General features: G+C 39.0%; 1 protein-coding gene and 1 long non-coding RNA gene across 3 annotated transcripts in view; one reads left to right on the forward strand and one right to left on the reverse strand.

Moving 5' to 3' along the window:
• Positions 1–14855, forward strand: part of LOC146669182 (uncharacterized) — a 448771-nt gene that overhangs the window by 247679 nt on the left and 186237 nt on the right. The gene's annotated exons all lie outside the window — the stretch shown is intronic.
• LOC146669186 (contactin-4-like) overlaps positions 1–14855 on the reverse strand; it is a 214211-nt gene that overhangs the window by 88015 nt on the left and 111341 nt on the right. For both annotated transcript variants that reach the window (XM_085405641.1, XM_085405639.1), the window contains exons 6-8: positions 11008–11211; positions 7063–7165; positions 4726–4910 (exon numbers count right to left, since the gene is read on the reverse strand). In XM_085405641.1, coding sequence (XP_085261767.1) covers positions 4726–4910; positions 7063–7165; positions 11008–11211 — 492 coding nt within the window. The remainder of the gene's footprint in view (positions 1–4725; positions 4911–7062; positions 7166–11007; positions 11212–14855) is intronic.

Genomic DNA, 14855 nt, shown 5'->3' on the forward strand with positions numbered 1-14855 from the left:
CAAAGGGAGTTCAAAATAAGATTACTGATTTTTATCACCTGGCTGCAGACAGCAGGGGTGAGAGAGAGGGAGAGACTGACAAAAGCCATCAAAACTGAGAGAGGAAAGGTGGCTCAGAGGGACGAATCAAGCATTGGCGGATCACAGCGTGCTCCTGGCCCGTTAGAGTGAGCGAGGCTAAGTGCTTCCAGGGCTGTTATAAATAACGGCAAATTGTTTAATGCCTCAAATGAGTTATTTGTGACGGCTGACACAGCAGGACTGGAAGGGGAGAAAATAAGAAGGAAGAAAACAGAGAGATGTCGAGGTGGGAGGAAACGCCACAGAATGTGAAAAGCACAAGTAAACAGTCTCAAAGACCTTGGTGGAAATGAAATATCCTGGTTCAAATGTTGCTGCAAACATGAATGTAACAGCACAGTTTGATCTGGTTATTCAAAACTGCATTAGCAGCTGTTTCGAACAGTTACCAAGATAATTTACACATACAATTTGAAGATAAAGTCATTCGAAAAACTAAGTACACCCCTAATGCTTTCATAGGAATTCACCACAAAGCCAGGCCATGCAACGTTCAAAGAAACAGGAAAAAACGCTCGAGCGTTTTCGAGCTACAGGCCTCAGTTAGCATGTTAAAGTTCATGACAGTACAATTAGAAGACATATGGCTTGTTTGGAAACGTTGCCAGGGGAAAATCTCTTTTTCTTGGCCAATGTTGCTAAAGATAGCATAGCAGGGATGGTGGTGGAGGGGTGATGATTTGGGCTTGTTTTGCAGCTGCAGCACCCAGGCATCTTACAGTCTTTGAGTTGACCATAAACTTGATATAGTCAAAAGTGAGACTATCTGTTCAACACAAGTGTGGTTAAAACTGGGTCATGCAACAGGGCAATGGTCCCAAGGACAGAAGCAAAAAGCAGAATGAATGAAAAAGTACCAGATGTGCATTGCAAGTTTGAGCTAAAAAAACTTCCCATAGCCATGTATGCTTCGCATGCTAGGATGTGGCAATGTACTATATCTCACGCCAACCGGTCACAGCAGATGGCCCCGCCCCACCCCTCCCTGAGCCTGGTTCTGTCAGAGGTTTCTTCCTGTTCAAAGGGAGTTTTTTTCCTTCCCACTGTCTCCAAAGTGCTTGCTCATAGGGGGTGATTGTTGGGTTTTTCTCTGTATGTATTATTATAGGGTCTACCTTACAATATAAAGCGCCTTGAGGCGACTGTCATTGTGATTTGGCGCTGTATAAATAAAATTGAATTGAATTGAATTACTATAGCTGTCCAGAGGTCTCTCTTGGCCAGCAACTAGCCATGAAATGAATGTAAATTCTCCATGTTCTCCTAATTGCTTTTGTTGCTCCAGCCCAGGACACATCTACCCAGTAAGCTGACTGAACATTCTCGCGTGGCTTGTAATGACGCATTTTTGCTCACTTGGATTTTCATCTGTGTGAAAAGTAGACCAACAAAAGGTGTGAAAATGCTCTCAGAGAGCTATGTTTAAACAAATACCTGCAAAGGTCAATGAACTGATGTCATTTTGCAAAGAAGAGTGGACCAAAATTCCTCTAAACGGTGTGAGAGCCTGACAAAGTCATGCTGCTACAAACTATTGGAGCACTGGGATACTTATTTTTCATAGAATTGCAGAGACCAATGTTTAACCTCTGGTAACAATTTATGTAATGGTATAAAACCAGAACTTTAAAAAAAAAGTCAGAAATTGGGTACAGGGTTCCCCTTCATTTAAAATTTAGATCTTTTATATTTACTTATTCATGCACTTCTAACACACGTCTTCAGACTGCAGGAATAATGCGGCGCACAAGGAGAAAAACCACCACGCAGCTGATACACATGATGGATACAGAATGAAACTTGTCAGAATGGATTACATGCTTTTCATCTGACTTAAATATTCAGTATAGCCTTAAAACCTAAGAGTAAAATTATTTTTAACCTTATTTCTTTTTGTATTTGGCAGAACACGGACTGTCTTTGGATACTGTACCATAAAATCTAAGAGAAACAGTGCAAATATGTACCCTTTACTCTTTCAGAAAATGTATTTACCTTTTTGACCTCTCAAAAGGTACACATAGGCACCTGGACACAGATTCTTCCTGTAGGAACATAAATTGACTTTTACTAGAATTCTTTTATCTAACAGTGTGGCTACACAAATAATACTCTAAATTCTTTCTTTCTTTCTTTCTTTCTTTCTTTCTTTCTTTCTTTCTTTCTTTCTTTCTTTCCTCTCTCCCTAAGTTTCAGTCCCTCTTTGATAACTTCAGAGAAGTTTGAGGGGAAAAAGGACAAAAGCATGATTAAGCATACAGAAAGATGGATATATATTCTTTGCAAATATATAAATCCTTCGGGGTTATGTGCTGTAAAAGTTTTCCCCTTTCCATACTGTTTTTCTTTTCTTTTTTTTTTTTGGGGGGGGGGGGGGATATTTGTCACACTTACATGTTTCCGATCAGCAAACAAACTTTAATTTCAGTCAAAATAACCGGAGTAAATATAAAAGTTTTTAAATGGTGTTTTCATTCATTAAGGGAAAAAAGCTGCCCAAACCTACCTGGTCCTGTGTGAAAAATTAATTACCCTCAAAATCCAATAACTGACTGTGCAACTTTTGTGATGACTCACAATAAGTCTTTTGGCCCCGTCTTCTTTGTAAAACCGCTTTAATTCAGCCACCGAAGAAAGGTTTTTGAGCAGAAATTGACTGTTTAAGTTAATCCCAAAAGATCTCAATCAGATTTAAGTCTGGACTTTGACTAGGCCACTCTAGTTTTTTTTAAAGGCATTCAGAGGTTCAACTTGCATTCAACTTGCTGGTGTGTTTCAGGTCATTGTCCTGCTAAATAACCCAAGTGCTTTTGAGCTTCAGGAAATGAATTGATTCTCTGGTAGAGAGCAGAATTCATGGTTCCATTAATTACAGCTAGTCTTCCAGGTCCTGAAGCACCAACGACTCTACCACCACCATATTTGACTTTTGGTATGATGTTCTTTCTATGAAACGCTGTGGTAGTTTTACACCAGGTGTAATTTGCGAAAACCTTTCAGGATCATCGAGATGTTTTTGGCAAATCTGAGGCAAGACTTTGTGTTCTTTTGGGTCAGCGGTGGTTTCGCCTTGACACCTCCTGGATGAATCAATGAGCTCTTGGGGTAATTTTGGTTGGTCGGCCAATCCTGTTGAAGGTTTTCTCGATTTGTGGATAATGGCTCTCGCTGTGGTTCACTGAAGTTCCAAAGCCTTAAAAATGGCTTCGGAAACCTTTCCAGACTGAAACAACAGTCTTTGTTTCTCATCTGTTCTTTTACTCAGTGATCTGAAACATGTAAGAGTGACAAATATGCGCCAAAATAATAAATCAAGATCTCCACATTTATCATTTTGCCAAAAATAAAAAGCAGCAAAAAACCTTTAAAATGTTGAGATGCGTGTGTTACTTGCAGATAGTGTTTCTCACAGTGGGTGTTTAATTTTGGAATTAAATAGTCTTTGGTAATCTCTACTTCTACTATCTGAACTCAGTGGGTGTGGCATCAACTGTGACACTGTCAGCAACAATGACTGAAATCTCCTAACCCAGATGCTGCTGTGCAGATTAAGGCCCTGACATATGTGCCACTGGTCTATGTATAGTACATTTAACAGCTTTGATCTCCCGTCAAGTTGGACGTGAATCACGATGCCATCTGGTGGAAACCCAATACGAGGCTCACCAACAAGGTCGTATCCAAGGGCTCAGCCTCATCTACATCACCCTTTAATCTGGATCAAAATATTAGAGGCATCATGGCTGATGGCCTTTAACCCTCCTGCCATCCTTTAAAAAACTCACACCCATCACCCTAGGGACCATTCTCAGCCACGCCATAAAAAGACCATATATCCATATTTTATTCCACTTTAAATTAGCCAACCTTGTAAAACTACTTCTCCCTGAAATATTCATGTAAAGTTTTAATTATATTTTCGTTGTTTTAACCCTTCAAATCCCAGTGTTATTACATGAGCGCCCTGTGTTATAAGCCCCAAAAACCAAAAAACGAAACTAAATATTTCCACAAAAAACCAGTTGAAGTAATATGTGATTGTCATTATAAGTAGGCCTTTAGATGGACCAAAGATTGGCACCAACATACATTTTGACCTGCCATTATTTTTTTTGCATTTTTTTTGCAATTTAAAAATTAAAACTTCAAGGCCCTGAGTCTTCATTGACATCCAAGAAAAGAAGAAAAAATAAAATCATATGATGATAATTTGGGGTTGAAAAATAGCGTTTATAATGGAAGTCAATGGGCAGAAAATGGTCCCCAGGGTGATGGGTGTGGGGATTTCTGCTGCTCAGCCATTTTAGGCTGATTTAAGGAATTCACACTGGAATATTAACATTGACAGGTAAAAACTATCCTGTGGCAAGTTTGGTTATATTCCACTGAACACAGTGGAAATGGCAGCCATTTAACACATAGCAGTGGCACAAAAAGGTCCCAAGAAGGCAGGAAGGTTAATCATTTTGATGTGCCGTTAAAACAAACCTCTTTCCTCGCGCATGCCACGCCGAGCCTCTGCTGATCGCCGCAGCCGGCTTTGCGAGAAAAAGTTGTGTCTGCTTTTGCTGCCTTTCAGTCTGAGCAGGTCTGACAGATGTGGTGCACGGTGGTCAAATATTCATGCACGACTGGATCACCTACCGTAGAAAGAGAGCTTTCCTTTCACTGTGTTCATTCCCCTGGAGTTTTCAGCCACACACTCGTACGTGCCGGCATCCTCCTGCTGGAAATATGGGATTTCCAGCACGCCGCTGGCCTTTCTCATGTCCACTTTCCTAGGGAATGGCACATTGTCGACTCTCCTCCAGCTTATAGAAGGTGCTGGGCTGTGAAGAGAGGTAAATGTGTTTTTGAAGCTGGTAGGGTGACACAAGAGACAAAAATGTTTATATGCATTTACCTTTATTGGAAATGATAAAGCAGAATTAGAGTATGAGCTGCCAGAATGTAGAAAGCGTGTATACCAATTATCTGCAAGAAAATTTTTAAAAAGTATTCTTTTTATAAGTAAAACCATCACTGAGACATACTTCACTCTTTCAGTAATTTTCAAGACTGGTGGATGTTGTGCTCGAATAAACCTTGAATTGAAATCTATAAGATCCAAGCTTCAAGAGGAGACTCTGCGAACTATGGATCAAATTCAGATGGCTTACCCTGTAAATGTCCTGCACCATAATTTTCATAAAGAACATGATGGCGTTCAAATCATCTAGCTAAGCAGATTGCATATATTAGTATCTGTTATGTGGAAAGGTGTCTTGTATACATGAAGCATTAGGTTTACACTGATCTGATATTTGGATTGTAAATTGATGTGATACTGGATACTGACAAACTTAAATTGTGTGTTGTTCTGTGAATACACCAGGCATCAGCAGTAGTGCGCTGATTGCGCTGTTTGAAGGTGCCGCACCAAAGCTACGTTTGTTTGCAAAAGATGACGACTAAAACGTTTGATGATGAGTCACCGTCGTCCTCTCCCTCTCCTTTCTCGCACGCTTTATGATTTAACAGTTGCTGAGAAACTTTTATTGCAGACGAGCTCCTCTGGTCCACTCCATGTATGTGAGGAGATGCACACAATAAAACCGAGAGCAGGGAAGCTTTGCTGATGATAAATGGCAAAGACTCCTACACTGAGATAAAATAAGTGCATTAGGTGAATGAACTAAATAAAATGTAACCTTGATGCCTTTGTTATATTCTATGGTACAAAAAATATCAATTTGAATATAGAAACTGCATCTACTCTAGTCTACTGTTTCTTGCAGAAACGTCTTCATAGCCTTGCTCATTTGCCTTCACATGCATATGAACTTGGTGACATCCTATTCCTAATCCGTAGAGTTTAATACGATATCAACCCACCCTCTGCAGCTATAACCGCTTCAACCCTTCTGGGAAGGCTTTCCACGAGGTTTACGAGTGTGTTTATGGGAATATTTGAACATTATTCAGAAGCACATTTGTGAGGTAGGACGGTAATGTTGGACAAGAAGGCCTGGCTTGCAGTCTCCACTCTAATACATGCCAAAGGTGTTCTATTGGGTTGAGGTCAGGACTCTGTGCAGGCCAGTCAAGATCTTCCACACCAAGTTTACTAATCCATCTCTTTATGGACCTTGCTTTGTGCACTGGTGCAAAGTCGTGTTGGAACAGGAAGGGACCATCCCCAAACTATGCCCACTATTTGGCTGAGCAGAGTATAGCCTTGTACACTTCATAATTCATCCAGCTACTTTGTTTGTTACACCAATCCAAACTAGAGACCCAGTTCTATTGGCAGCCATACATGCTAATACTATAACACTGCTTCTACTTTGTTAATTTGGCTACTTCTAAAATTTTGAAAACCTGTCTGATAGGTTGGTTTGATTTGATTTGATTTGATTTTTTTCAGCCTAATAATGGCGTCCCTCAACATCAGTCACTATCAGTCAACTGTGTAAATACTGAACTGAAAGTGGGGGACTGTGAATAAAAAATGCTGTAATTCATAAGCAGTGAATGCAAATAATTTGAATTAAAGTTAAAAAGTTAATCAACATCTTGACTGTTTGAACTGAAATCTACTGTGGTGGATAAAGAGGCAAAACTGGAGACAAAAAAACAACAACAAATATGGCAATTAATGGTGATTCTGAATGAAAGTTTAATGTGGGGATTTCATTCTCTGTGGATGTGAAGCTGCAAAAATAACCTAGCACCACAGAGTTTAGTGTAACTGTTCAGCACTTTTTTACTTTAGCCGTGTGTTTTGTGCTTCAGTACACTGTGTTACAAAGCTGTATATTTCAGCTGAAGATCCTTACACCACAACACTCTCGAATTTGTCAGATGTGCAGCCAGGCTTGAAACATACCAGGATTGTAGTGAAATGGCAAAGCACACGTTATGAAAACGTAACATTTTCTCACAACATATTTCTTTTAAATGGTCGTGAGCATGCTGAGCCTGTACTAAAAGTGAGCTTACTTTCCCAGGGCGAAGCATTCAAGTTTTACAGTGGATCCTTTGGCAACATGAACAAGCTCTGGAAACTGAACTTCAATCTTTGGCTCGTATTCACCCATAACACCTGAAAGAGAAATGCAAATGAGTGTTAGTGCAAAGAAAGATTTTTTTTATTCAAGTTTAACAAGTCAGGCAAAAGAAGTTACAAAATACAGCGTTGTGGTTTCTTCTGTTGCTACCCAAAAGCTGAAAACATTTCTGTGTGCAGCATTATTTTTTTTTACTTCCATGCTGAGCAGCAGACACCAGCACTGCTCTCAGCATTGTCACAGGATGCCCTCCCGTTGAAAGTAATGAGAAGAAAAAGCAAAAAACATATTCTCTCCATGTGGACATGCGACACGCTGATGTTCAACTGACAAAACCCAAAAAAGAAAACAACAACAACAAAAAGACTGAGAATTCATAGACGGTTTGAGCTTTTACATCCAGATGAGTTTCACCTCGTTGTAGCGCTAACAGCTATGAACCAGAAAATGGGCCCATAAAATCCCCCTGGGTGCTGCCACTGTGTCTACAAAGCTTCCTGTTGGTGAAGCAGCTCTGGTGGATTATAATATTGCTGCTGTGCATGCTAAAAATCTCTGGATAGGCAGAGAAGAAGACAGAATGTGGATTTTCTGCTGTTCTAGCTTTGGTATAGATGTATTTGAGACTCGTGTCTTACATCCATAGGAAAGAAAAGCACCTCTGAATTTTATTCATTTCCCTTAAAACGACACTGAGGTAAATTACATCAATGAATTTGCTACTTGGCGTGCTGTCATTTCGAAATGCCGTTTCTAAGGTACTGTCATCCACCAATGTAACAACAGGTTTTTCCCCCTTTGCTGCAATTCAGGGCTGTGTTGCACAAATAGCTCTAGAGATGTAGGAAACAGGCCAATTTCATCTCGTTGATTTGGTGAGGCATGTGTTATCAGGATGGCTCCCTGAGTGACTGTGAAAGCTCATTCAGATCCTTATCACAACTGTCACTGAAACTTAACCACAGCACTATCACCCATATTAAAGCAGACAGGAGGAAGTGGACGGGTAATTGTCTCATACCATAACCTTTTGTAGGGGACACATATTTAATGTGCCAACCTGAACCCCCCCACACCCCACCCGCACCCACATCCCCTACCTGAGCTCCACTTCATGACGATGAGGTCGAGCTGACTCCTGATATGTTGGTGTTGCTGCTGTGCTGAACTAATGTTGCAATGAAAAAAGTGCAGAAGCAGAGAATGAAAGTGCTTTGGAATCTCTGCTGGACTCACCACTGACCAACTAGCTTAGCCGTCTTCTTGATATTAGATTTAGTTTCATCAACTTTTTTTAGTCCGACAGACGATAATAAGATAATATGTAAAAAAACATTTTGTGTTTATTTGCGACTTCTATTAAATTAGTGTGTATACTCACAAACACTGGATAAAATAGCAAAATTGCAGGTAAAAGTAATTTTATATTTATGAATGTAAAAATTGCATCTTCGGGGAAATGTCTTTATTAAATCATTCAAAATGTTTATCTTTTGAGTTTATTTGTGTTTGTTTATGCATAAAAACATTATTCCCTTTAAATGTTTTCAAACTCAATACACTGATATACTGGACTTATTCATAGAAAATTCTACTTAAAACCATCAAGGTTATAACAGTTAATTAAAAACTGAAAAACTCAAACTAGGTGAGGAAAACATTTTAGTTAAAAAAAGATGAAAACTAACTGGAATACATGTCCTTCAATGAAACAAAAATAAAGCGAGTGTGTCTTTGCTTTCAGTCTTTGTTAGTTTGGTTGAACTTGTCAGTTCCGGTTTGGAAAGGCTGTTTCTGTTCCTGGAGACTGGGACGTCTGCACGGCATGAAGCCTTGTGTCTACATTGTGAACTTACTATAAACATATTACATCTTAATGCAATAAATACTTCATGTTATATAAAAAAGTTATGGTCCTGTCGTTTTGAACCCTATGTTTTAGACTTTGAATTCAGGGTTATTATTAAATTCTCTGTTTGATGATGTTTTCTAGCGTTTGCTGTTTAGAGTTTCTTTACTTCTGTAACTGTCAGTTTCATATTTAGCTTTAGTTTTCCTTTGTCTTGGCTTCTATTTATTATTTCATTTTATATCCAGTTCATCGTCTCATTCAGTGTTTAGTTTTTAGTTGTTGTTACATTGTTGTTACATTCTATCCTGTTTTTTCCCCCAGTGTAGATTTCATACCAGCTGCATCATTCATTTAGTTTAGCCTAGCCTCCCAAATGTCTCGTTGTAATTTTTTGTGAAGCTTCATCTCTGTCTCATGTTACTTCCTGTTTAATGTTGATGGTCATTTCAGTTTTACTTCCTCATTAATTATTATCTAATTTAGTTCAGCTGTGTCTAGTTTCCCAGGTGTCTCCGCTCTGCCACAGTCATATATATAGTTGCTGTCTTCCTTTGTCGTTGTCAAGTTCTCTGTTAAACCTGTGCTGTTTTCTCTGTTTGCTATTCCTAATATGCAACCGTTTAAGATACTTTGACTTCATACAGAGCCTGAATAAAGGTTTGGTTTTTATTCATGAAGTTCTGTGTCAAGAGTTTGATTTTGGTTCTTTTTGGCACCTCATGCTAAAAATAAATGAACACTTAAACTAAGCATTTTTTCAAATGATTAAAACAAAATCGAAATATTGGAAATCAACCTTAGAAACAATCTGAAACTAAGTTTCAAACATAAACTTAAAACAATATTAATATTAACACATATTAATATTCATGACCAGTGGTCATTAATGTAAATCAAAGCAAGCCTTTATTTCTAATCATAGGTTATTATAACTGAGTTAAACATTAACATTAAAGCTAGTATAGCATGTAAGTCATGTAAAAAAAGCTTAAAGTGTGCGTTGTGATTAGAAGTGATTCTGCCTACTTAAATGTCGTTTTTTTTATTACATCAAATCATCTATCATTATTGGGAAGATTATATTAAATGTCCTTTATGACATTCTCATATTTTTCAGCATTACTTAAGAATATGGAACATGCTTCTGGGATAGAAGCCTACAATTAGATTACTTGCTGAGAATGACCTTTCATCTGAAGTGGCTTGATAAGGCCAGCCTTAAGCATTAGGTCCACATGTAAAAGGACAGGCTGAAATTAGCAGAGGAGGAGATAATTAACCTTTGAATTTCATTCGTGTTCTTTGAAACAAAGTTTTTTGGGAGGTACCAACAGTAGCCATGTTGGCTTGCTACTATGGGTATGACCTGTACAAATTCTAAAGAGCGCTGCACTAAATCAGCCAAGTGATTCTGGCTTTCCTGTTGTATCAAAGAAACTGCCGTTTTGTTTTGTTTTTATAACAAAGGACCACAGAAATAGAAATCTGTTATCAAACCAAACATTCAAGAAAAACACTAATGGTTTGTCTTTGTAGAACACGAGATGTTTCATGATTATTTCCTATTGCATTTACAATGTGCACTTAGTATGCATATGCATGCAACACTGCAAAATCACAGTTTTGGGGGATGTAGTGTTAAACTGCAATAATTTGTCAGCATTGAAATAAACCCTGCTTTGCTCCAAAGGTTGAGTAATAGACTGAGACCCAGCAGAATGATGAAGCACACAGCACATACTTTAGGAAATGAAGTAAATCAGTGACTACATACTGCCCAATATTGCCTTTAACTAATTTAATTATATGTAATTTTTCCAAAACATTCCATGCATAAATAAACCTTTAATTTTATATATATTTTAGTTACATTTTACTCAAATGACTGTTCTGATGTTTGAGGGTGAAGAATCATTTTTGAGTGTACCCCAACAGTCTATAAATTCTATCACAAAACAGTAAAACCTTTTTGTCGCACTAACCAGTGTTCTTATATGCTGTTAACTGGCATAAGTGTGAGCTCACCATCACTGCGGAGCACAAGTGGAGTGGGCGGGCCCTGGACACGGGTCTTGGTGACGGTGTTGGTCACCACACAAGTGTAGTTGCCAACATCTGAGGGCTCCACTTTAGCAATGTACAGATTCCCTGTCTCCTGGGAGATGAAGCGACGCGTATCCTGCTTCACAAATGTCGGGTACTCATTGAAGATCCAGGAAAATACCAGATCTGTGGATAAGGATATAAAAAAATATATTTAAATGCAGGAAGGGCTCATGAAAAGGGTAAAGGGAACTGAGATTTTTATGGGTGATGTGGCTGCGGTGTGAAATAAGCTTGAGACCACCTCTGGGGAGTGAAAACGGTGACTAAGTTGTATCATGCTAAGGTGAAAATTGATAACAGGATCCGTGAGAGGTTGAAAACAAATGTAATTATCCGGATTCACTTTAATGACCATTTTTCATGTTGATTATGTCTGAATATGCAAATAGGGATTTGGGAGATGGGGTTTGTGTTGTCATGAATAATTACTGCTCCCTAGGCACCCTACTAGAATTCACAAAGGAGTTTCCAACAAAGATGGCAAAAAAGTAGATAGGGACAATAATAAGCAGAAAATGAAAAGAAATGATAAAAAACAAAAAACAAAATAAAAACCCAAACAAACAAAAAAAGGTAAAAAAAAAAAAACTCTTTAGTCCAGATAAACCAGGCAACTGCCTTCAAGAAACTTCAGTCCAACTGGAAGGATTGTACCAAGAAGAAATACTCTGAAAGCCAGGAAACTTTGCATTTAGCATTCAACAATTTCTCTAAACATAAGTTTAGGAATTCCAGTTATTATCACTTCCAGGAAGTGTATCCATAAATGACAAATGCCTGTGATTGAACGGTGAGAAACCATTTTGACCAGTTTGTGTTATACTGTGATGATCAAGTTTTCCTTTAGTAAAGGAAGTGCAAGCTAAAAATAGTTAAACTACTACTTTAATCACATTTAGTGTTAGCAGCAGTGCTAACTGCTAAACACATTTCAAGATCAAAATGAATCGATTATAGGCTTTTGTCTCCTTCAAAAACCCTTAAAGCAACACGCTTCTCTATCTATTTATATATACACACACATTCTCATTTTGCTATCTTAGTGAGGACATCTAATTGGCATAACGCTTTCTCTAGCTGCTTACCCTAACCATTATAACCCTGACATTAAAACCACATTTTGAGCCTCAAAAATTCCTTCAAACTCGTGATGTGCGTCCCCACAAGTACAGTAGAATGCCAATTTCTGGTCCTCACAAGGATGCCTAAACAGGTACACACACACACAGACACATATACACGCACACACACATACACACACACGCACACACGCGTGCGCACACACACACACACACTGCATACATGTGGGAGCCAGTCAAGTGCAGCAGTACCTCATGGTAAGAGCTTACACCCGGGTCACAAAATCACAAAGCTAACCAAGAATCAAAACACTGCAATCATCTTAAACCCCAACTCAAACCATATTGATTCAGTCAGCAACATTTCACTTCTCTTTGTTCCAAGCAAACAAAGACTTTGTCAGCACAGACACTGTGTTACAAACACAACTATGATGCAAAAGGTTTTAAATAAGCATGTAGGTGTCAGCTGCTCCCTGCAACGCCATGCTGGAGGTTTTGAAGATAAGTGAGGCACACATTTCCAGGTCATGAGATCCAAGAGTTTGCCAGCAAATAATTGCTTATAACAATACCAAGGATTACTTTGAGTAGTTAGCTTTGAGTCCATTCATATGAGCCAGCCTTAAATTCACAGACATCAAAGCTGCTTGTTTCTACACAACCTTTTGAGCAGCCGCTGAGAAAGGGGTGAAACTGAAGCTCACTGTAATGAGACTTATCTTACCGTTAAAAAGCCAGATCAAGACAAAGGACTTTACTTCAGGCACTTATCTGCTTCATTAGGCCTCTGATTTGACATTATGGGAAGTTTTAAAGAAAGAGAAATATTAGAAAAAGCAATGGTCTAGACAAGTGTTGAGGAGTTATTAAAAATGATAATAATTACTCCTAATAATAATTAATGGCTGGATGTCACAGTAGATTAAATTAAGTAATTGTGAGACTCCAGCAACCTGGTCAATAATCTAATTTAGTGCGAAACGGTGCTTAAATTGAGACAAATGCTCAGCAGAAAACATGTAAACAACAAGTATTTTAGGAACAAAACCCAGCATATACACTGTGGTCACTCCTACTGGGACCGTAATTCATCCACTGACATCATCTCTACTGCTGGTTTCACAGAGAAACCAGACACGCAATTAGAAATGAACACGGAGTGTTGCTATGGCATCTAAGATGAGCCCGAGCAGTAAACGTACCCCATACGCGAGCAGTTTGTCACAAACAGCGTTTCCCAAAGCCTCTATTTATCTTTCAGCAGCGATTTGAATGAATATAGAATCTATCGGTATCAGTGGGTGAGGTGATCACTTTACAACTTTAGTCACTTTATTGATGTCAGCTCATCAAATCTGAATGTTGTGACATAATCTGCTATTGTGGCGTTCTGCAGTCAGCATTACTGACAGCCATGAACTATTCTCCTGCTGCGCTTAATCAAACTCCACCACTTGTTAACGGACTGGCAATTAAGCAAAACACCCTTAGAGGAACCCTTCCCTTCACCTCCTCTAGCTGCTTGGCAATTTATCACAGCAGGTCTGCATACTCCTGCTGGCTGTAAGGAGCAGGTACTGTACCGATCAGTGCCATTTGAGGCTTGGGCTCTGGCCACTGTGTGCACGCAGAGCCGAGCACAGACCGATGACACAGCGGAGATCCGTGGGGACGAGGGACACTTCAAGGCAGGATAAGGCATGTTGTTTGTGTTTGTTTCCTCTCCAGTGCTTTTGGACTATGGCTGCACCTGCTCTCGCTCTATGTTTAAAACCCATATGACTACATGGCACAACATGAGCCGGAAAATACCGCAGAGAGCACAGACATAATGAGATGTCTCACACAGCTGGCCGAACGGTCCTCACACAATCATCCAGGGCATTGATTTTATGGGTTACACAACACTGATATAAAAACAGGACATCTTCAAGACAAATTGTTGAAGAAATCCAGCTGCTCTGCAGAATTGCTATTACTGCCATGCTAAAAATATTCAGACTGCAGCTTTTACACAAGAACTGACTTGTTTTAGATTTCAATTTGAAAAGTGATGTTGAAAACACTATTTCAAAGCTGAATCATTAAGAAAGTTTAATGTTGAAAAGAATTATTTCTACAAGAGCTCAGTTTGGTATGTCAAAGAAAAAAGAAACTAAATTTAACTTCCAAAACATGATCCACGGAGAGGGGATTGCAGAAGTCCCAAAAGAGTTTTTTGTGGTTCCCCTCTGGGTTAAAGATCACTTTGCATGAGTCACCATGAATAAAGCTGCTTCGCTCACACAAAGAGATCCAGGAGCAGCTTCAAAGGACAGGCCTCACTGAATATTCAAAGAGCGAAGAAGACGAGGACGTCAAACATGCCCGTCTCTTTGCACAGATTTGCTATTATGGAAAGACGGAGCACGAAGACAAAGACGGTGGGCAGTAATCACCCAGCAGGTCTATCATTCTTTATGATGAGCTGAAAGAAAACTACTTCATCAAGTTGTGGCATTATGGATGGACAGTTAGACTGCGCTGTGTGAGTATATCAGCAGATATGCTTCAGAGAAGGTGGTTTCATAAAGATAAGCACATAAAATGCATATGCTCTAAAAATTCTGCACCAGAATGCAGCATAAATATATCAACAATACTAAAAGTGCATTTTCTATTCAATTGTGATTAAGAGATTTAATA

Source organism: Rhamphochromis longiceps, linkage group LG5 (assembly GCF_057381845.1).
Source record: "Rhamphochromis longiceps isolate RC_006_pf linkage group LG5, R_longiceps_female_GT1.1, whole genome shotgun sequence".
In the NCBI taxonomy this organism is placed as follows: domain Eukaryota; kingdom Metazoa; phylum Chordata; class Actinopteri; order Cichliformes; family Cichlidae; genus Rhamphochromis; species Rhamphochromis longiceps.